This window comes from Canis lupus, chromosome 3 (genome assembly GCF_003254725.2).
Source record: "Canis lupus dingo isolate Sandy chromosome 3, ASM325472v2, whole genome shotgun sequence".
Lineage (NCBI taxonomy): Eukaryota > Metazoa > Chordata > Mammalia > Carnivora > Canidae > Canis > Canis lupus.
This window is the reverse complement of record NC_064245.1, coordinates 8,605,955-8,631,038: the sequence shown is the minus strand read 5'-3', so window position 1 is coordinate 8,631,038 and position 25,084 is coordinate 8,605,955. Positions and strand designations below refer to the sequence as shown.

Sequence of the window (25,084 nt, the reverse complement as noted above, 5' to 3'; positions counted from 1 at the left end):
TTGCTATGCAGAGTGTTCCCTCAAATATTCAGCACAGTACAGATAGCATCTTCATATGTAGAAAGCATCCTAGACCACGGAGAGATTCATATGAAGGGGTTAGCGAGACAGTGGCCAATGTTCAGAAAAGAAGGTAAAATAATGAAGTTTTCAGACATTAAAAGCAAAAAAAGAAAAGCAAACTGGAATAATGTAATACCCAGACCCCCCACATACATACACACACGTTAAAAGAAGTCCTTCAGGCAGATGGAAAATGATACTCTGTGTAAATAATGATTTATAAATCATACAAAGGAATAAAGAGCACCAGAAACGAAATGTAGTTCAAGATCGATAACATATGTGATTTTTAAAATTATCTCTGTCTCTTTAAAAGATAAATTGCTTAAACAAAAAATTTAAAGCATTGTGGTATTCTTAAGTTATGTAAAGCTAAAATGTATGACAGGGGTTCAAAGGCCAGGTAAAGAGAAATGGAAATACATACATACATACATACATATATGGAAGGATATTATTATAAATATTTTATATCTGAAATGACATATTTATACATTTATATGTGCACTAATATGTCAAAGGTAGAATATTAAAATGACTTGTAAGTCCTAGAGCAACTTCTAAAATAGCAACAATAAAAGAGCCGATAAGGGGATAAAGTGGAGTGATAAAAAATATTCCATTAATCCAAAAGAAGGCTGAAAAGTGGAACAAAGGGAACAAAAATGGATAAGACAGAAAGAAAACATGGAACAAGGTGATGATTTAGGCCAAACTATATTAATAATTACATTAAATGGAAATAGGATAAATGTTCTACTTCAAAGGAAAAGATGATCAGATGTCACATAAAAAGCAAGAGCCAATTACATACTGTCTACAAGAAATACACTTCAAATGTAAATGCTAATAGGCTGAAAGTAAAAAATTGAAAATGATATGTTTACGCTAATCAAAAGAAAGCTGGAATTACTGCATTAATAGCACTCCAAGTGGACGTCAGAGCAAAGATTATTATCTGAAATAAAGAAGGTTTGCTTTGGCCAAGCAAATGATTGGACCGTGTTGTATTTTAACTGGAACATTCATGAGTTCACTGACTAAGATGTTTGTTGGTTAGAACTACTTTCCTTTCTTAAAACTCCTTGACTGAATAGACTAAAGATTTCTCAGGCTTCTGATATACTGTTTGGCTAAACTCTTGTTCTCCACAAGTGTCTAAGGCATTGAAAGTACATGTTTGCAAAGAAAGAAAGATTCAGTTCTGGGATGTGGGTGGAAAGTGAGAAAACAAGAATGTAGCCAGATGAGGAGACTACCTGCTTTTGAGGTCATTCAGGGAGTGGGATGAATCATAAAACAGTAAGGCATACACAATTGTACACCAACAAATACTCTCCCAAATAATGTACCTGAATATAAAAGGTAGATTGAACAAATGCCGCGCAACATTTACCAAAGGATAATAAAACAGTAAGTGTGGTATGCTAAAAACATGAAGATACTGTAAGCATAAACATTATTTGGTTACTATAATGCATGTGTTATGACATCCAAGCATCATAGTTGGTATCAAAGCTTTGGAATCATATACGCATTCTTTTATAATGTCCATGGTTCTGAAAACTATACCTGTATTTCCTTGTCAAAAAAGAATTAAAAAGTCAAGAGTAAAGGCAAACATCCTAAGCTAAAACTCAACCAGCAAATAAAATTGCTTGTGGGACACTTGGAGTGACACAAGACAATAGAAGACGATCAGGAAAATAGTTTCCCATTGGCCAATAGGTACCAATCTGTGGCTGTCCTAAACATAAACACTACAGACAATTTTAATAGTTCTCCCCCAACATTTTTTTCAGTTATTATCTAAAAATTTAAAGAGAATGGGATCTAATTATTATTATTATTTCCGGTTCTTATATAATAGGATAGAAATACTGTCTCTTTTTTTTTTTTGAATCCTAGAAAAGTAAAGGCCAGTATACCATGTTAGATGTTTTGAATAAAATAGATTTGATCAGAAAAATACAAAGCTGGCATTGTCATATAATTTTCACCTCATGTGAAGGGTGTATGGAATTTCCTTGCACTACTCTTGCAAGGTTTCTATAATTTTGCAGTTAGACCAAAATTTGTAAAAATAAGATCTTTTTATTACCTTTCATAAAACTCTCCAATACTTTCCATCATACTTAGAGTAAAATGATGTTCTTCGCATGGCCTACAAGGTCCTATTTATTTTAGCCCCTGCCTACCTCCAACATTAGTCCACGGCACTTTATCCCTTGCTAAATATGCTTTAGTCATGAGGTTCTCCTATTTCCTTCACATAGCAAACTCTTCTCCACCTTGTGGCTCTCGAACTTGCTTTTCTCTCTTCCTGGGATGTTACTTTCCAGGATCTTGTAAAGCTGATGTTTTCTGAGCATTCAATCTCAGCATAAATGTCATCTCAGGAAGGCTTTTTCTGTTTGACTGAAGTAGTCATCAGGCATGCACACAGATACACATTCTGTGTTGCCTTGTCCTGATTGCTTTCCTTATATCATTTGTTATCATTCACAAATATTCCCTTTAACCTGTTTATTATTATCCTCCAAAACCAGAGTTTTGTATTTCCAGTTCTAGCCTAGTAAGAGTTCCACGAACATTTGTTGAATGAGTCAACTTGAGAGCCACAAAACAATTATTGTAATAATTATCATAATAGCTACCTTTCATCTTGACAGAAACATGTTGCGTCATTTATGTACATTATTGCATCCTTACCTTACCCACTACATCCTTACCTTACCTACAACTGTATGCCTGCATTTCCTTTCATAGTATGATGTGCGGTTTCTGAAATTGCTCTCAATGAACCCTGTCTTCTGGTACTTAGGCCATTATGTCATCCCCTTCCCTTGTGTGTACTGGCTAAAAGTAACAACTTGTCTCCAACATACAAAATATTCCAAAAATGGCAGGGGTGAAATGATAAAAAAAGGAACTTTGCTGGACTGAAACCTGGTTTATACAAACTTGACCAAATCATCAAGGTTAACAATACTAGTGATGTATAATGACATCATGTATCCATGATATGATCCAAAGCAAAGGGAAGATCACCTCTGTGTGAAATCTTTCCCATAATGTAAAACTTCAGCATAATCATGAAACAATATCAATTAAACCCAAATTAAGGGACATTCTACCAAAAACCACCAGTTATTCTAAAAAAAATGTCAAGTTCATGAAACGCAAGGATAGAATGATCACAGATCAAGGAGACTAAGGAGGCATGACAAAACACAATGTGACATATCGAATTAGGTCCTAAAATAGAAGCATATGGGTGGGAAAACTTGTGATATCAGAATAAAGTTATAGTTTAACTTTTTAAAAAAGTATTGAGATATGGGGTGCCTGGGTGGTTCAGTCAGTTAAGCATCTGACTCTGGGTCATGATCTCAGAGTCATGATCTCAAGGTCCTGAGATCACCCTCATGTGGGTTCCAAACTCAGCAGGGAGTCTGCTTGAGATTCTCTCCCTCTCCCTCTCTCTGCCCTTCACCTTCTGTTCGCTCTCTCTCTCTCTCTCTAAAATAAATTTAAAATGTTTAATTTTTTTAAATGATGTTGCCTTTCAGCCAGAAACACCATCTTCCAGTAAGTCACCAAGATGACTAACACAAAGGGAAAGAGGAGAGGTGCCCATTGTATGTTCTCTAGCCCTTTTAGGAAACACTTAGTTGTTCCTTTGGCTTCATATATATGAATCCACGAGAAAGGTGATATTGTAGACATCAAGGGAGTAGACACTGTTCAAAAAGGAACACTCCACAATGTTACCATGGCAAACGTTACCATGTACAGTGTTACCCAGCATGATTTTGGCATTGTTGTAAACAAGTTAAAGGCGAGATTCTTGTCAAGGGAATTAACGTACATATCAAGTGTATTAAGCACTCAAAGAGCCAAGATTGCTTCTTGAAGTGTGTGAAGGAAAGTGACCAGAAAAAGAAGGAAGCAAAAAAAGTATTTGGGTTCAACTGAAGTGCCAACCTGCTCCACCCAGAGCCGCATACTTGGTGAGAACCAATGGAAAGGAGCCTGAGCTGATGGAATCCATTTCCTATGAATTAATGGCAAAATAAGTGTAAAAATTAAGACTTCAAGACTACAAAAAAAAAAAAAAAAACAACCCTGATGTGATGTCCATTCTGAGACTAGGCTATAGAAAACTATTTTGCTTGTACTTACTCTGTGGCTCTTTTAGCTTGCTGCTCTAATGAAGCAAGGTCTATAATGTGAGCCCACACGGACAGGCCCACATGACAAGGAACTGAGAGTTGCATCTAGTCAAAAGTTAGTGAGTCACTGAGGCCCTTGGTCAAACCTCCCTCAAAAAACTGAATCCTAACGACAACCATATGATAGATAGGTGATATCACTCAACAGCTGAGCAGGAAGTCTGGATCACAGAGCTCCACAGGGCAGCAGTAGCTTGCAATGTTTTATACCTACAGAGTGTAATTATGGCAAGACGTAGTTTTCCATGATATGCAAAGCAAACCAGCTCAGAATGAATAAAAATATGTTTACTTGGGCTATGCTAAAAACATTGGATGTGTAAAAATTTTAGTTTGGCACCTAGTGGTCTTTGGGTTGATAAGCTCCCGGGCTCTGTGAAGAAATATACAACCTATGGTCCACCTTCAGTTAATTTACATAACAAATTCACACTGAAGTTCTTCTATAATTAACTGGATCAAACAGCAACAACTTGCCTTTAAAAACTTCCAGGCTAAGATAAAGTCATAACTCTTGGTTTTTAGAGAACTCTTAACTTCTAAAGAAATAGTTGTTCAGGCATATGAGAGGCTTAAAGCTCTTTAAGAAAAATGCTGGGTCATCGCCAGGCATTACAATAGACCCTGGTTCAGGCACTTTCATGAAAAGATGGGATTACCTCTAAGCAAAAATAAAACACCATCTTTAATGTGAATAACTGCATCTTATTCTGCTACTGACCACGACCACCATTCATAAAGAAGGTATGGCTTTTTTTTTTTTTTTTTTTTAAGTTTTTTCAGGAAGATACCCGGTCTTCCTTTTAGTCTGTAGCCAGAGAGCACAATTTGGAATTGGAAATCTTGTGCTAAAACTGTAGATAGGATGTAATAGACCATGTAGATAGGATTTAAAAGACCATCTTTTAAATACTGTAAACTCTATCTTTAAGCCAGAATTGTAGAAATCAGAGAAACTTAGTCCCTGATCTTTACTAAGCTATAACTTGGTATCTGTATTTTTTTAAAGGATGAACTATGTCCTATTGCAGAAACAAATTGCCACTCCAATTGTGGGGGCTTAACATAATAAAAAGTTTTTGTGTAGCTTCACTATATGTTCAATAAGGATTTGAGAGTGGTTGCTCTACGTATACACTCTGTGGCCCCGGGGTGATCAAGAACCTACCACTTTAGTTGTACCATCTGAACCATACAAGCAGAAGAAAATAATCTGATCTGAAAGAGACCCATTGCACTTTTTCTCACATTTCATTGGCCAGAATGAGTAACATCTAACTTCGAGGTGACCGGAAAATGTCAGCGAGGGGAGGAAATACAATATTTGACGAACATTATATCTATGATAGTGTCATTCCTTTAAGTGTTTTTGAAGGCTGATATGGATAGGTGTGATTAGTTTCCTATAGCTGCTTTAACAAATTACCACAACTAGTGACTTTAAGACAATAAAAATCGATTATTTTACAATGTGAAGGTCAGAAATGCAAAAGAGGCCTTGCTGGATTATAATTAAGGTGTTGGCAATCTTTGTCTCATAGCCCCCCCTCCCTCCTATCTTCAAAGCAAGAAATAGGCAGTTCGGTGTTTATCACATCACATCATTCTGACTGATTCTCCTGCTTCTCTCTTCCACATTTCAGGATCCTTGTGATTACATTTATCTTAGAAAATCCAGGATAATCCCTCTATGTTAAGGTCACCTAATTAGAACCGTAATTCCATCTTCAGCCTCCAGAGATCAGGAGATAGATGTTTTGGAGGAGCCATCATTTTGCCTACACAATAGGATATGAAAAACACTTGTGCAGCTTTAACATACCTGCTATTTAAAATAATGCTTATTATATTATGCAATGACTTTTATATAAAATTCACATTTGAAAACTTTAAGAACATACTTTCTTTTATTAGTTCATGAGAATGAAGTAACATAAGATGTTTTCTTTTTAGTCTTAGAGACAAGGAAGAAATAACTCAGTAATACTCATTTCAGTATCAGTTTCCAGAACAAGTAAATCCTGTTTTCCTAAGGAGTCCTATAAGTTTTTTCTCCTTAAAAGAGAAAATGCTACTGGCTGTCTCCAATGCTTTTAGAAGCAAGAAGTGCTAAAAATCACATTAATCAAAAAATAGTAATGATGTCAGCATTGCTGAAGAAAAATTATAGAATACAGAATACAAGTGAAAGGGAAAATAATATTGAACGTTATTCTGAAGAGTAAACATTTTCTTATATTTTATTTACAAACAGAGAGAGAGCAAGGCATCTATGTACTTGGAAGAAAGAAAATTTAAAGGAATAAAAGAGAACCCCTTCCCTTAAGGAGTATGACATTTACTTAGAGTGGCAAAGTCATACACATGAAGACAAAACTAGCTACACCCAGCATGAAATGAGTCAGGAAGAAAAGGAGGGGGAAATGAGTAATTATATGGGAAAAAATAGTCTTATATGTCAGGAGTAAATTCTTTATAATAGATTTTATTTTTTAGGGCTGTGTTTTAGGTTTATCACAAAAAAATGAGAGGAAGCACAAGATTTTCCATGTAAACCCTAGCCCCTGTCCTACATTCACATGCGTAGCCTCCTCCATTATCAACATCCCTCAGCAGATTAGCACATTTGTTACAAGTGATGAAACTACACTGACAAATTATTATCACTCAAAGACCATAAATTACTTTAGGTTTACTCTTGATGTATATTTCATGGATTTGAACAAATTTCTAATGATATGTATCCACCATTATAATGTCATACAGTGTCATTGCCCTAAGAATTATCTGTGCTCTGCCTATGCACACTTCCCTCCCCGTTAGCCTCTGGCAACTATTCACACTAGTAATATTTCCACAGTTTTACCTTTCCTGGGATGTCATAGTTGAAACCATATGGTTTATAGCCTTTTCACATTGGCTTCTTTCACTTACTAATGTATATTTGAATATACCTATAAATATAAAATATAAATATATAAATATATTTAATAATATATATTTAATTTCCTCCATATATCTTTTCATGGCATGATAGCTCATTTTTTTTTGGCACTGAATAATATTCCGTTGTCTGGATGTACCAGTTTATTTATCCATAAGCTTGTTTGCTTCCAAGATAATTAACTCTGGATAATCTGCTGTAAACTTACGTGTACAGGCTTTTGTGCAGATACAAATTTTTGACTCCTTTGAGTAAAAACCGATGAGTATGATTGCTGAATCTTATAAGAGTATGATTACTCTTCTAAGAAACTGCCAAACTATCTTCCAACCTGGCTGTGCAATTTGGAATTCCCACCAGTAATTTCTTTTAAAGACTTTATTTATGTATTCATGAGAGACACAGAGAGAGAGAGGCAGAGACACAGGCAGAGGGAGAAGCAGGCTCCCTGCAGGGAGCTCAATGTGGGACTCATCCTGGGACTCCAGGATCACGGCCCTAGGTTGAAGGCGGCGCTAAACCGCTGAGCCACCGGGGCTGCCCCCACCAGTATTTAATGAGAATTCCTGTTGCTTTCATTCTCTCAGAATTTGGTTTGTCAGTACTACAAATTTTTGACCTTCTAATAGGTATATAGTGGTTTCTCATTTTAATTTGTATTTTCCTGATGACAAATGATGTGGAACATCTTTTCATAGGCTTATTTACCATTGTATATCTTTTTTGGTGAGATATCTGTCAAAGTTTTGGCTCATTAAACCAGGTTGTTTCCTTATTGTTGAGTTTTAAGGGTTCTTTTATATTTTGGATATCAGTACTTTATCAGTCCTTTTGCAAATATCTTCTTCCAGTCTGTGGTTCATCTTTTCATTGTCTTTTACAGAGCAGAAAGTTTTAATTTTAATTAAATCCAGCTTATCAATTATTGCCTTCACGGATTGTACCTTTGATATTTAATCTAATCTTAAAAGTCAACAATATACCCAAGATAATCTAGGTATCCTTTATGAGTTTTGTAGGTTTGCATTTTACATTTAGGTCTGTGATTCATTTAAAGTTAATTTTCATAAAGGTTATTTAGTCTGTGTCTAGATTAATTTCTTTGCATGAGGATGTTCAGTTGTTCTAGCACCGTTATTTGAAGAGATTATCTTTGCTCCATTATACTACATTCGCTCCTTTGTCAAAAATAAATTTATGTAGCTCTACTTCTGGGCTATTATGTTCCACTAATCTTTTGTCTATTCTTTCACCAATACCACACTATCTTGATTACTTTAGTTTTATATTGTCTTGAAATCAGATAGCATCAGTCCTGCAACTTTGTTCTTCTCCTTCAAAGATTCATTGGCAAGTCTGAGTCTTTTTGCTCTCCATGTAAACTTTAGATTCTGTCTGTAAGATCCATAAAATAGTTTGTTGAAATTATATTTAATCTAAGGATTAACTTGGGAGGAACTGCAATATTGATAATGTTGGGTCTCCTTATCCATGTACATGGGATATATCTCAGTTTGTTCTTTCATCAGAGTTTTGCAGTTTTCCTCATATGGACATTATACATATCTTGTTAGCTTTATACCATAGAGTTTCTTTTCTTTTTCTTGGTAACATACATAGTATTGTGTTTTTAACTTCAGATACCACTTGTTCATTGTTGGTATATAGAAAACTGATAAACTTTTGCATATTAACCATATTCTGTAACCTTGCTATAATTGCTTATTAGTTCTGAGAGCTTGTCAATTCTTTTGGATTGTCTACATAAATGAGTACATCATCTGTGAATAAAGACACCTTTATTTCTTCCTTCCCAATCTGTATACTTTTTACTTCTTTTTCTTGTCTTATTGTATTAGCTAGAACTTGCAGTATAATGTTGAAAAGCAGTGGTGAGCCTTTCCACTTTGCAAGAAAAATACATCCCTAATTGGCATTGTTGTTGTTATAGTCACGATTCCCTGACTCTTTCATTTCATGATCATATACATCCTATGTTCTCTGTAGTGAAATTCCACTTACAGAAAATGGGCTCCAGGCTTTACTTCCAGCTAGACCAGATGTTTTCAGTTATTTCACAGAAGAGCCTATATATAGTAAGTAGTTGTCCTAAATCAGGTTTCTAAATTCACTGTTCCCAAATTCTTGTTTGAGATTGATACTCCCAAGGACATCCATAACCCTTAAGACATTGCAAAAGGTTTTAAGAAATGTCTGTTAAACTGTGGTGCTGTTTCTCTTACCTATTCTTTTCCAGTTCAAACTCTTATCTAACTTTCTTGATTCAAATCCCTAGGATAAAATTAGCCATTAATTGTCTTAAATATAAAATGAGAAACCAAAAAAAAAAAATGAGAAACCATAAAACTCCCACAAGAAAACATAGGGAGAAAGCTCTTTGACAGTGATCTTAGCAATGATTTTATGGATATGACACCAAAACCTTAAGCAACAAGAGTGCAACTACATCAAACTAAAAAGCTTCTGCACAGTGAAAGTAATCAAAAAAAAATGAAAAGGCCGCCTACAAATGAACAAAAAAATTTGCAATCCATACATCTGATAAGAGATTAATATACAAGATAGATAAGAAATTCATACAACTTAATAGCAAAAAAAGCAAATAATCTGATTTTAAAATGAGCAAGATGACCTAAATAGTTATTTTTCCAAAGAGGATATTTAAGTGACGAACAGGTACATGAAAAGGTGCTCAACGTTACTAACCATCAGGAAATGCAAATCAAAACCACAATGAGTCATCTCAAACTTGTTAGAATAGTTATTATTAAAGAGATAAGAAATATGAGGATGTGGAGAACCCTTGTGCGTTGCAGACAGGAATGTATGTAAATTGACACAACTACGATGGAAAACAGTATGGAGCTTCCTCAAAAAATTAAAAATAAAACTACTTTATGAACTAGCAATCCCACTTCTGGGTATATGTATATATCCAAAGGAAATGAAACCACTACAGGTCTTCCGCAATTTATGATGAGGTTACCTCCGCATAAACTCATTATAAGTTAGAAATATCCTAAGTCAAAACTCTGTTTATGACACCTAGTTTACATCATAATTTATCTAGCCTACCTTAAACATGCTTAGAAACCTATATTTGTTACATTAGAACTACATTTGGGCAAAATTATCTAATGCAAAGCTTATTTTATAATTATGTGCTGAATATCTCATATAATGTATTGAATACTGTACTGAAAGTAAAAAACAATGGTTGTCACTGTATGGGTTGTTCAACTTTATGATGGCATGGCTTACTGGGAGCTATAGCTCACTGCCACAGCCCAGCAGCATAAGAGAGTGATACTACATATCACTAGCCAGGAAAGATAAAAATCCAAAGTATGGTATTTATTTTATTTTATTTTATTGTAGTTTCAAGTTTTTATTTGAATTCCAGTGAGTGAACATATAGTGTGATATTAGATTTAGGAATAGAATCTAGTGATTCTCCACAGTGAAGGAAACAATCAACACAACTGAAAGTCAGCCTTCAGAATGGGAGAAGATATTTGCAAATGACATATCTGATAAAGGGTTAGTATCTTAAATCTTTGAAGTGTAGTTTTTATTGAATGTATATTTTGCACCATAACAAAGCAGAAAAAGTCAAACCATTGCAAGTCAGAGACTGTATATTCAAGAGGTATCTGCATTTCTATGTTTATTGCATCATTACTTACCATAGCCAAGATATGAAAACAACTATTCACCAATGGAAGAAAAAATAAAGAAAATGTGATATATTTGTATTATTATTTTATATATTTATATGCATATATATTAACTCATACATATTTTTATATATAATGGAATTTTAATTTACTCGCAAAAATGAAGGAAATTCTGTCAGGGAATATGCTAAGTGAAAAAAGTCAAAGACCAATACTGTATGATCTCACTTACATGTGGAATCTAAAATAATACAACTCAGAGATGCAGAGAACAGATTACATTTTTACCTACTTTAAAATGATAAAATATGAGCAGCCCAGGTGGCTCAGTGGTTTAGCACCACCTTCAGTCCAGGGTGTGGTCCTGGAGTCCCGGGATCGGGTCCCACATCGGGCTTCCTGCATGGAGCCTGCTTCTCCCTCTGCCTGTGTCTCTGCCTCTCTCTCTCTCTCTCTCTCTCATGAATAAATAAAAAAAATATTTAAAAAGCAAAATTATATATTAAAAATAGTATATGACAATAATCACTTTAGATAATTCAGCACCATATATTGTAAGATGAATTAACTTGTAATACTTTATAGTAAGTGAAAAACCAGAAACCATATCTCTTGTTGGTCTTTATTATCCTTAATTGCCTTGGTTCATATCACATGACTAAATTTAACAGTGATTTCATTTGCCAGCTCATGACATAAAAGTTCAATTTATATTCATTCTTTTGAAACGATTTTGCATACATTGAAATATACCCATTAAAACTTAGTTAAAAAGTTAGGTGTTTGTTCTAATACAATCCCAAATGTTTACTACTGAAAAAAGGATTACATTTTTACATATTTTAAATTGATAAAATATCTTTAAAGAAATACTAACGTGCCCTTTTATTGTCTTTAGGTTCAATAAAAGTAAGACAGACATACCTTTGTAGTTTGAAAACAAACTCTCATGGAAGGGTTCTTTTGTTTTGTTTTGTTTTTGTTTTTGTTTTTTTGTAAGCTTCCATAGTGAAGTAGTTTGAAGGTCAGAGGTTTCACAGTTTTATTATCTTATGACTCTAATGAAATCATATAACATGGAGACTACATTGTAAAATTTCTTTGTGAGGTCCATGACTGGTGGCAGATCTTTCCCACCACGTACTTAGTTGTAGTTTCCTGAGTTTTAAACATAGCAATTTAAACAGATTAATTGGAACAACAACATTGAAATAAAAAAGAAAGTCATAGAGGAAAATTTTAAAAATTAAAAAAAGCCCAGAGCCTTGGGATTAGTGCATTTTTGTTCTAAAGATAATAAAGTTATTGCAGTGTTGTTGTTTGAACTTTATGTTGTAATAGGAAAGAATATCTCCCTGGATGGATGAGTGAGAAACTTTCATTCAAGAAGTGCAAAGACTTACCTAAGTTGGAAGTTTCATAAGATTGCTGAAATAAATCTAATCAAGAAAAATAGAAAATTTATATATATATATATATATATATATATATATATATAGTATATTAGATTCCTAGGGCTGTCATAACAATGTACCACAAACTGGGTAGCTAAAACAACATAATTTCTCTCACAATTCTAAAGGCTAGAAGTTCAAAATCAAGGTATCAGGAAGGCCATGTCCCTCTGGAGGCGGTAGGGAAGAAGTTTTCCTACCTACGCTTGGTGTTCCTTGGCTTTTGGATGTATCACTCCAATCTCTCCCTTATTCATAGAGTGTTCTCCCCTGTGTGTTCTGTGCCCAAATCTCCCTTTTCTTAGAAGGATGCCAGTCATTGGATTGGGGCCCACCTTAATCCAGTACAATTTCAACAATTTCATTTTAACTTGATTCCATCTTCGAAGACTCTATTTCCCAGGATGCCTGGTGGGCTCAGTCAGAAGAGCATGTGACTCTTGGGATGCCTGAGTGGCTCAGCATCTGCCTTCGACTCAGGGCGTGGTCCTGGAGTCCAAAGATAGAGTCCCACATGGAGCTCCCTGCATGGAATCTGCTTGTCCCTCTGCTTGTGTCTCTGCCCCCTCTCTGTGTCTCTCATTAATAAATAAATAAAATCTTAAAAAAAAAAAAAAAGAAGAGCATGTAACTCTTGATCTCAAGATCATAACATAAGTTAGAGTCCCACATTGGGTGTAGAGATTACTTAAATAAAACAAAAAAATTTTTAAAAAGGTCTTCTTTCCCAGGAAGGTCAGATTTACAGGTACTACAGGTTGGGACTCAAATATACCTTTTGTGGAGGCACAATTCAACCTAAAACTCAATAAACTTTGCTGAAATAGGCTTTTAAATAGAAAGTGAGGGAGACTTGAGCAAGTGGGGAAGTGGCTTTGAAATGAAGTCCTTCATATCTTAACTGTGAATTCTCAAAGTCCTGCAGATTTTTTTTAAGATTTTATTTATTTATTCGTGAGACACACCAAGAGAAGTAGAGACATAGGCAGAAAATAAGCAGGCTCCACTCAGGGAGCCCGATGTGGGACTTGATCCCAAAATTCCAGAATCACACCCAAAACTCCAGCTGAAGGCAGACGCCCAACCCCTGAGCCACCCAGGTGTCCCACCCACAGAAGATTTTATACTTGTATTCAGCAATCTATCTTTCTGATAATCTCAATAAAAGACAAACACTTTAGTGCCAATGGCATTAGAGATAAAGTCACCAGCCATTTATTCACCCAACTAATATCTTTTGAACATTCATTACATAAAAAAAGTCTGAGAACAGAGTAATGAACGACTCAATACTTCCCTTCATAGTCTCCTTATCTAGAAAAGAGCCAGGCACGTAAACAATTACAACTCATTGCATAACATGATCAGACTGACATTTTAAAAAGACTCCTTTCACCACAGGGAAGAGAGTGTGTTGGAAGAAGAAAAAAAAACAAGAGACTAGTTAGAGAGGTATCATGCTGTTTATGTAACAGAACATAGGTTGCAAAGGTTAGATCATGAGGAAATGATTGTAAGGAGAGGAGACACATTCAGAAGATTGCACGAGCTCAAGTTCCAGCCATCAAATCTACAAAATTACCCACAGTTGCACCCATCCCTTCCTTTGTGCCCTCTGTCGCAAAGGAAGAATTCTTTTCTCTTTACTAAAGCTAATCCTTTGTCCTGTGCTTTGTAACCCATCCCACCCCCTCCTTAGTGATCTTGCTCTACTAACTAAATTCTTGTTCTTAGACCCCAATCTCTTCCTATCAGCTTTTGAACATGCTCCAGCCATCCGTCACAACGCTTATAGCAACAATTACTTCATCGGCCACCCTCAACAAACCTGAGCACTGCAGCCAACTACAGGCTTGTATCTTCTGTTCACAGCTATACTTTTTTTTTCACAGCTAAACTTACAGATCTTATTTACATTTGATGTGTCCAATTGCTCATCTCCAACACATTTCTTACCCTATTGCCATCTGACTTCTGCTCCTATAATTCTCTGAAATTTCTCTCATTGTACTTTCCAACAAACTCTTGGTTGCTAAATCCAGTAAACATTATCATTACTTCCCTTGAATTCTCAGCAACATGTGGCAATTTTGACAGCTCCCATCATCTTCATATGCCCTCTATCCTTGCCTTTATTGTACTGACTTCAGCTCTGGTTTTCTTCTTGCGTTTCCTTCTTAGTCTCTTCCTCTAGACATTTATTACATGTTATATTCTTCAAAATTCCTCAGTTTGTAGTAGACAAATTTTTGAGCAAATTTTTTGAGCAAATTTATCTTTTTGAGCAAATTTATCTTTTTTTTTCCCATGGATCAAATAATTATTGTTGTATTGATGATCCCTAAATATGACTCCAATTGAGATCTCTCTCCTTAGCTTTACATCTTTATCTTCAACTGCCAAATGGCATTTGGCTGTCTCATTGGTACCTCAAAATCAATATGTTCAAAATTGAACTCATCTCCTTTTCTAAATCCTCCATTCCTCCTATGCTTCACTTATTAATGTTAACACCCTAAATAAAAGCGTACAAGCTAACTACAAGGGTACCAAGTTTAATCTCCCTCCCTCCCTCTCTCTCTCCATCTCCCCATCCACCTCAATTCTTTCTTTCTTCCCCTTCTCTCACTCCCTCACCTCTCATCCCTCACCATTCACCTTGTATCCATAATCCATTACTACTATAGTCTTGGTCACTGTAACACTTAATGCCTCTCCCAAATTTCCTGTGGACCTGGAGAAGCTGATTTCACATTCAATTCCAGGGCTAGGGCGTGATTATATCATATAATCATAGCAATTATATTCACCTTGGAAAATAATTTAGGAGCTCAAATTTAAGTCAGTCTGGTTATTATTACCTTTGCAACTGTTACTGTTCCAGGTGTGGGCATAGAACTAAAATCTGTCCAACCGGACTAAAGCAAGTCAGGTTGAGCTTTTTTTTATATTATTTTTCAAATTTGAGGAAAAAGTTTATTTTGCTCCCACTAGATAAGCAATGCAGCATGTTAACTTTGCTGCTAAATCTGATGTTTTATCATTCCTTTAAATTTTTTATAAGTCTATTACAGATGTATATGCCCATAAGTAATACTGAATATTATAAATATACATATATAGTCTGCAATTTGGCAGTTTTGACAAAATTTTGTAAGGCTTATTCATTTTGATAGCAACACATCAATTTCATTCATTTTCATAGTAGTATGGTTTCTATTACCAAATCATTAAAAAGTTCAAAATAATGGTCATAAAGATGCACACTGAGGTCAGGAGAACCATCCATACAGTATGGTGCTGCTATAACTACAAACACATAGACTAATGGAACATAATCAAGCACCCAGAAATAAACCTATGCATAAATGATCAATTAATATTTGACAAAGAGTTCAAGAATACGCAATGGACAAATGAGTATTTCTCCTCATTTCATCATTTAATGATGCTGAGAAAATTGGATATTCACATATAAAAAAATGAAACTAGATCCCTACTTAACACCACTTTTAAAAATTAACTTAGAATGGGTTAAAGACTTGAATGTAAATCCAGAAACTATAAAACCCTTAGAAGAAAACATAGAAAAAAAGTTCCTTGAGATAGGTCTTGGCAATGATTTTATTGCATGTGTAACCTAGAGCATAAGCAACAATATTAAAAATTAAAAAGTGGGACTACATCAAATTAGAAATCTTTTGCACAGCAAAAGAAATGATCAACAGAATGAAAAGACAATTTACCATTTGGAAAGATATTTGCAAATTATATAATTAACTGATAAGGGATTAATATTCAAAATATAAAAAGAACTCATACAACTCAATAGCCAAACAAACATTCCAATTTAAAAATGGGCGGAGTATCTGAATAGACATTTTTCCAAAGAAGATGTACGGATAGCAAACAGATACATGAAAACATGTGCAACATCATTAACTATCAGGGAAGTGCAAATTGAAACCACACTGAGGTATCACTTCATGCTTCTTGGAATGGCTATCGTCAAAAGATAAGAGGTAACAAATGCTGATGAGTTTGTGGGGAAAAGAAACCCTCGTTCACATTAGTACAATTATAAATTGGTACACCTACTATGGAAAACAGTATGAAGGTCACTCAAAACTTAAAATAGAACTACCAGATGATCCATAATTCCACTCCTGGAAACATATCCAAAATAAGTAAATACACTCTCAAAGAGGTATCTGCTCTCCTGTGTTCATAGCATTATTATTTCTAACAGTCAAAGCATGGAAACAAGTGTCCATCAATGATACAGAGGCTGTGTATGCACAATAGAATATTATTCAGCCACAAAAAAGGATAGCAATCCTTTCATTTGTGATAACATGGGTAGACCTGGAGAGCATTAGGCTAAGTGAAATAAGACAGAGAAAGACAAATTCTTTTTTTAAGATTTTATTAATTTTTAGAGAGAGGAGGGGGGGAAAGGGAAAGGCAGAAGAGGGAAAGCGAGGGAGAAAGAATCTCAGGCGGACTCCACACTGAGCACAGAGCCTAACGTGGGGCTCAGTCCTATAACCACAAGACCATGACCTGGACTGAAACCAAGAGTTGGGCACTCGACCAGCTGAGCCACTCAGGCGCCTCTGAGAAAAACAAATTCTTTATAATCTCATTTATGTGTGAAATATAAAACAAACAACAACAACAAAAGCCACCATCCTGGGCACCGGAATAGCTCAGTTGGTTGAGCCTCAGCCTTAGGCTCAGATGGGATCCTGAGACCCTAGGATCAAGCCTCATGTCAGGCTCCTTGTTCCAAGGGACATCTGCTTCTTCCTCTTCCTCTGCCTCTGCCCAACTCATGTGCGCTCTCTCTCTCTCTTTCTCTCTCTCTTAAATAAATTTTTTTAAAAAACAAAACAAACAAAAAAACCCCCACAATACTCATAGGAGGAGAGATTAGGTTTGTGCTTACCATAAATGGGGGAGGGGTATGGAAATCTGACAAAAATGGTCAAATATACAAACTTCCAGCTGTAAGATAAGGAAGTACTGGGGAAATAATCTACAACACGATGACTACAGTTAATACTGCTCATAGGATATTTGAAAGTTAGGAGATACTAAGAGTTCTCATCATGAGACAAAAAACATTGCTTTCCTTTCTTTTTTTTTTTTTTTTTTTTTGTATTTATACGAGATGATGGATGTTAACTAAACTTATTTTGGTAATCATTTCACAGTATATATAAATCCAGTCATGCTGTATACCGTAAACTTATACAATGCTGTATATCAATTATGTCTTAACAGAGATTGGGGAAAATGAGTAAATTCTTGTGCTGAGAAGGGAAATATGCCATTAATAAATCAAAACTTGATACTTTTCTAGACTACATATGGAAGATTGCTAGATGTTAAAGCAGGAAATCTTCAATATTAATAAGAATTAATTTTTTAAAAGATTGAGGAACTAGGATTTTCATGGTAATTATCCTAAGATTTTGGAGAACATGCAATTTGCAGCTCTCGATTCTAAAAATATTAGCATTTCTGCTATGATATCACGTGCATATTCCTTTAAAACATCCCTTTAGGCAAAATCAAACACCAGAAATAACTAGTCTTCTGGAGAAAACAATGTAGAGGTAAACCACTACAACTTTGTAATCAGAGTTCTAACAAAAACAACCACAATTCTAATACATTTTAGCACAATTAAATCCACACTAGATTTTCACTCAGTACTGCGATACCTTTCCTATATTTAAACACAGAGCTCACCTTCTTCTATTAAGATATCGCTCTTTGAGGACAAAAATTCCCAATACAGATCAGTCTCATTTAAAAAAAAAAATAGAAATATCTTTGCAGCATCTTCACCTGAACTTGCAGCCTCACTGGATATGTTAACATTGTAAAAAGCATAATGATTCTTGATAACATTAAACTATTCAAAACTGATTTCAAAGGAAGTTGCTCCTGTATGATTTTTAGCTGTTTTTTCTTAAGATTTTATTTAATGATAAGATCTTTTCTTTAATAGTAAGAAAGATTCCCCTGATGGTTTCAAAAGCTGCTAACTGGGGATCCCTGGGTGGCTCAGCAGTTTGGCACCTGCCTTCGGCCCAGGGTGTGATCCTGGAGACCTGGGATCGGGTCCCACGTCGGGCTCCCTGCATGGAGCCTGCTTCTCCCTCTGCCTGTGTCTCTGCCTCTCTCTCTTTCTGTGTCTCTCATGAATAAATAAATAAAATCTAAAAAAAAAAAAAAAAAAAACGCTGCTAACTTGGTGTTAACCAGTGAAACTTCTGGGTTATAACTTGTATCATTTTTCTATTTACCAATCCATTATAAACTAGCTTGTGACAGAAACAAATGTTCTGTAGTATCAAGAAGCTATAATCAAATTTAAAGTCTTAACACTACTCCCCAAATTATTATGATTTTTGTTTTACCTTTGTTTTTTGAAAAAAGACAGATATATAGATAATATATACATACACACACATGTGCAACAAGCACTTGCAAAATGGATCTGAGTATTATTGTTTTACCCTATTTTCCTGGTTGTATAAATTTTCAGTCAGTATCTTTAGACAAAACAATTAAAATTTAAAAATTTTAAAAAATCTTTACACAGAGAATATTAAGCTTATGAATAACTCAAAATTATTAAACTTTAATTTTCCTAGAAAAAACTGTTATTCACTGATATTTGAAATCCTATACACTTTAAGAACATGAGAAATGCTTCCTAAGAAGGTATTCTGAAAATGCAGATCACCATAGATACATTTCTACTACTTAGGTAAACATCATGTGTGGGGTTTTTTCTGAATGTAGGGCACAGCAGTAGATCCTTGAGAATCTTTCAAGGAGAAACTCCTGTTTTCGCACTCTGATCAACAGATATCCTGCAATCATACTGGTCCCAACAGAGAAGAGTCAAGCAGCCAAGCAGAATTTCACATAAAGACTAGTTTATAGGTTTTCATAAGTGCACGTTGAAGTTAAGAAAGAAATATATATAGTAAAATACGAATACTCACTGCTTCACCTTTTCTCTGACAGCCAATACCATGAATAGGCCCTTTGTAGTGACATGGATGAGGCTTGAAAGTATTATGGTAAGCAAAATAACCTGAAACTAATATTACACTGTATGTTAACTAACTGGAAATTAATTTAAAAATTTGGAGAAATTAAAAAAAAAAAAGAATAGAGCAATGTCTATCTACCCTTACATGCAGGGTCAGTGACTAATGTACATAATAAAGGAGAAATTTTGTCAGTTGTTTCTTCTCCCAAGAGAACAACAGAAACAATGTAGAGAAGTTTTTGTTTTATAACAATCTGATTTTTATTCCAGTATTTAGAAAATTGCTATATAATTTGGATGGATGTACAATGATTTATGAAATAATTGTAATAAAAACTCTCTAGAGAAACACATTTAAGCTTAAGAAAAATTCCACAAATAGTTGACAGTTTCTACATTTAAATTTGAGTATCTTTTCACATGAAATAATTATAATTATCATACAATGAAATATAAAAGCACAAAAATGGAACTCAGTTCAGGTATCAGATAGTCTTTATCAATAAAACTCAAGTCATAGTAAAAATATATGATCATACTGAATCTTGCATCTGATAAAATTAAAGGAGCATAAAAATATGTATTGCACATTGGCCAGCTGACCAGAGAAAGTTTCCAAAGAAACCTCTCCATGGTGAAATAAAAGATAAAGAAAATGGTAATTTTTAAAAGGTTTAAAGCTGTCTTCTTTTGGAGAAATAAATAGGACATTAATTTCTCCTTATATGAATCGAATTGATAAATCTAATGTTATCTTGAAAAATTACTGAGTTTATAAATAAACATCCACAGCCCAAATGAAAAGTAGTACGAATAAACTATATGAAACCTAAGTAGTCCTATATAAACAAAGGCTAATAATTATTACATATTTTTGTAGTCATAATTAACTTATGTGTATTTTCCCACTTCTGCTTCATCTTTTTTTTTCATAGTATTGTCTTTCTATTTAAAGTATTAAATGTGGGGACAACTGGGTGGCTCAGTGGTTGAGCGCCTGCCTTTGGCTCAGGTTGTGATCCCAGGGTCCTGGAATCAAGTCCCACATCATTCTCCCTCTGCCTATGTCTCTGCCTCTCTCTTTCTCTCTGTGTCTTTCATGAATAAATAAAATCTTAAAAAAAAAAAAAGAAAGTATTAAATGTGTATTTTACAATATCTTTTAAAAATCCAAACACAGAGACCATATTATTATACTTGTACTCAAATTATAATAAAACTTACGGGGTCATATGAATCACATTCATTTATTAAACATGTAACTATATTGTAATTATTTCAAATTTTATTAATATAGCATTCCATTGATGGACTGACAGTGTATAATTCTTCATTTCGATCCAGTTATAAATTAGTTCTTTCCCTTTCTTTTTACTTTTAGATTCTTCACAGGTATATGCAGCGTGTCACTGTTTTCCTCTGATAAACATTTATATAGGCAAAATGCAATAGCAGTGAAGAAGATAGTGATTAATTTGCAAATGGAACCTGAATTAAAAAAAAAAATACAAGCATCAGATGTGTCAATCTATTTAGAGCAAAATTGTTTGTAGAGAATGACATATACCAAAGAAAAGGTAAGTATATTTCCTTGCTATAAAATATCAATTTTCCAATTGTAATATGTAATTAGTATCATAAATTTATATTACTCAAAGGAGATATTTTTAATGTTTACAAAAACTTAGATTTCTTGAAGATATATCCCAAGAAAATGCAAGGTGTGTTATTATTTCATAGAATGAATTAATTCTAAAGCTTAAAAGTATATTTCTGCTTTCAAAATTTAAATATCAATAGGGACTGGAACCTATATAATTCATTTCATGTAGTCTTTTTGAAATATATACCATTTTCCAAATGCAAACAAATATGTTAGAAAAAGTAGTTGATTACGTAGGGTTTTTATTCATTTTCAAGTTTCAGAAAATTAATGTATTACAAGCATTATATAAAAGTACTTGAGCTTAGGATGAAAATAACCCTGAAAATTAAAATAAAAATTATTTTAGGGGAACATCAGTTATCTGACAATATCAATTATAATGGTTAAAAAAGATAAAGTAAGAAACATTAATTAATCTGCCATTTATAAGAACACCATTTTCACACATTTAGAATAGCCCAACACTGAGAATGGATAAATTGTAATATATTCACAAAATGAAGTAGTATTCAGAAATTATTAAGAGCACAAACTACTGCTATGGAATAATACAGCTGAATCTCCCCCAAAGCATAGTAAGCAACACAGAAAAAAAGCAATAACAACAGTATATACTGCATTCCATTTGCATAAATTGCTAGAACATGCAGAACCAACATAATAGAAATCTGAAAGAGATTTATCTGGAAATTGACTGAAAAGAGACACAGGGGAAATTTCTGCTTGGACGAGGTGCTGATTCCACAGGTGCACTGAATTATGAAAGGCCATGAAACCAAACACTGAGATCTATGCTAATTGTATCTTAATTACATCTCAATTTTTTAAAGGGTACTGTTCGATAAATTTTTCACCAACTAAACACAGTGTGACCAGCATCTGAATCAAGAATGAAACACCATCAACACCCAGAAAGCCTTCCTTCGTGTTTTCTCAGTAACTAACCCAAGGGTTAGTTCTGTTTGCTTCTGAAGTATATTTAAAACAGGTCAAAACTATGTAAGTGGAATCACACGCTGCATAATCATTTGTTTCTTCTTGCTTTCCTTCAACATTATGTTTGTAGGATTAGCTCATTATTTATGCAACTGTGTAGCTTTCATTTTCATTGTTGTATACTCTTCCATTGCTGATTTTATCACAATTTATCCAAGCCATTGTTTATTGACTGTTCCGTTATCCACTTTTGTGAAGAGTTCCTTCAAGTCTTTGGTCTATTTTTCCATTGTCAATCCTTTCCCTATTACTGATTTATGGGAGTTCTTTATATATTTTGAACATTGATTCTTTTTCACATTTTACCTTCTACACTGTGGCTATCTTTCAATTATTTCTTTTGATGATTAGAACTTTAAAATGGACTAGTTTACACTAACTGCCACAAAAGCATATTCCTATTGCAGTTTCCTCTACCTTTTCTGACATAATTCCTTATTTTTTTTATTATTGCTATCTCCTTTTAGGAGCTCCTTAGCAGGATCCCCAGCAGTTCACCAGCTTTCTCAATTATGTGCTGTGTTTGAAAATAGATAAGCATGTTACAGTTGTATCTAAAATAAAATTTAAAAGACTCAGCAGTGTCTTAAGAGGACTTCGTCATGAACAAGCCTAGTTTTGTTGAACTATCTCTGATAAATTAATTTTGACTACTTAAATGTCATCTTTTTACTTTTTTAATAGTTTTTTTTTTTTTTTTTTCTTTTCTTTTTTTTTTTTTTTTTTTTTTTTTTTTTTCAAAATCCACGGGAAAGAGCCAAAGCAGTTCTTTTTTTTTTTTTTTTTTTAATTTATTTATGATAGTCACAGAGAGAGAGAGGCAGAGACACAGGAGGAGGGAGAAGCAGGCTCCATGCACCGGGAGCCCGACGTGGGATTCGATCCCGGGTCTCCAGGATCGCGCCCTGGGCCAAAGGCAGGCGCCAAACCGCTGCGCCACCCAGGGATCCCAATAGTTTTTTTTTTTAATTTTACTTTATTCAAGTGTCAGTAGACTTGCTGGATAATTGACTTTTGGATTACAAGGAACCACTGTACGATATGTCACAGAGGTGTTTGTTACTATTAAATATTAACATCTATTATTATGTGTTTCTTTGAATGAACACACTCATTAAAGTCACAAAACATATAAACACTTAAATATTTATCACACCAACATCTATACAATAAAATCATTAAATGTTAGTACTGATTAAAATTTCAGAAATTGTGTAGTCCAACATCCTCACCTTACAGATGAATAAATTGAGATCCAGAAAAATCTAGTGAACTTTCCAAAGTAATACAAGAATATTTAGACTTTCTCAACACTGACCATAACTCATACCACCATAGTATCCTAATTCCCTGTATCTCTTATTTATTCAACAAATAATGAATGCTTGCTATGTAGATTGTTATATCATTAAGCAAAAAAAAAATAAAATAAAATAAGTGAAACTTAATGAAAGTAGGGTAAGAATATCTTGATGCTTTTTAGGGGTGTGAAAAAATATTTTTAATTATCTAATCCTTTACTATGAAATGGAAACGGGCATAAGGTCAAGCAACTTGTTTGTGTTTGTATATGGACAAAATTGATTTCTAAATTGAAACTTTGCTAATTACCACCCTTTATTCAAGACTAACATGAAACAATTGTGTACTTAATGCAGTGACTCAAATACTCAAGTGAATACTATAATACTTACATTTCTAAAATATTTTCTATATAAGGCTTCTTTAATCATCAAGGTATCCATTTGTCCACAATTTATTATTCTTGCACATTACCGTAAACAACTATACATTTTTAAAACAATTATACTTTTCTATATTCCTTCAATAGGTGTCACTTACATATTCCTACCATAAGGTAGGCCATTTTTAACTTATTATAGATCCAACAATTTCCTTTGTTTCCACAGTATTCAGTCACCCGAAAGATACAAGAAGTGTCTCCTGCCATTCTAAAAAGTATTGGTCCAGGTATAGTCCCTGTGAAAAATGCATTAATTGTAAATTCTCCATAAAAACACTACAAGTAAGGATAAGAATGCTTTTATTCTAAAATTAAACATAAATTTAGTCATCATCACATTTAAATATATCATTTAAAATTAGCTATGAATTTATTTATAGGATTATTAATAACGAAGCAATGACTGTATTTTTAAAAATCCTTATCTCTGTAGGTATAAAAAATTAGTTACTTTCATATTTTTAGAATGGTGTACATGTTATTTGATATCTCAAAACTTTTGTTAATTTTTCAGATAAAAATTTAGGAGGAAGTATTTAAAACAGATATTAAATATTATTTTTGTGAATTCAGTGTGCCTCCAAAGATTTCAAATTGTGTCATTTTCAATCAATGAATAGTTTTGTATTGCAGTGTACATCTGTTATCAAGATATTGAGAGAAATACCTGAAAATGAAAATGCTTTGGTATGTTTGTAAGCACCCTTAGATTCAGAGGACCTCAAATCTAGAGGAACAGTTGTACACTGCCTGAGGGAAATCTTTATATACTCCCAGAGACAACATCTACTCAGCAACAATTTCAGCTAAAAGTGAATTACAACTGATTTTTTTTAAAAAGCCACTCAGGTGCCTGGTTGGCTCAGTCATTGGAGCATGTGACTCTTGATCTTAGGGTTGTGAGTTTGAGCCCCACTTTGGGTATGGGGCTTACTTAGAAATAAAATCTTAGGGAAAAAAAATCCCAAAGGCATTAGAAAAGAGGCCCTAGAACTAACATGTCTTAACCACCTTCCTTCTGTCAGGACCCTCATGCTTTACGACTTTTGATTCCTGCCAAAGATCACTATCCATTACTGATTTCCCCAATTTCATTGAGTGCTGGCACTCTGTTTATAACTGCTCAAGGTGACACATTTATATGTACTATTCATGTTTTTCTGTTTTCCATCATATTTTTCCAATCCATGATAAATCTTTGTGACACTA

The 25,084-nt window shown here is 34.0% G+C and overlaps 1 protein-coding gene and 1 long non-coding RNA gene across 4 annotated transcripts in view; one reads left to right on the top strand and one right to left on the bottom strand.

Annotated features, from left to right (window-relative positions):
- LOC125754826 (uncharacterized) overlaps window positions 1–22,833 on the top strand; it is a 28,015-nt gene extending 5,182 nt beyond the window's left edge. The window contains exons 2-4 of one of the 3 annotated variants that reach the window (XR_007409690.1): window positions 20,851–21,046; window positions 21,966–22,134; window positions 22,599–22,833. This is a non-coding gene — a long non-coding RNA (uncharacterized LOC125754826). Of the gene's footprint in view, window positions 1–19,439; window positions 19,498–20,850; window positions 21,047–21,965 lie in introns of those variants that run through there. The other 2 variants (XR_007409691.1, XR_007409689.1) reach the window with 2 other exon arrangements.
- Window positions 20,699–25,084, bottom strand: part of SLCO6A1 (solute carrier organic anion transporter family member 6A1) — a 95,301-nt gene continuing 90,915 nt past the window's right edge. Inside the window, 2 exon segments of the mRNA XM_025437768.3 lie at window positions 20,699–20,957; window positions 23,974–24,111. Coding sequence (XP_025293553.3) covers window positions 20,821–20,957; window positions 23,974–24,111 — 275 coding nt within the window. The 3' untranslated portion in view covers window positions 20,699–20,820.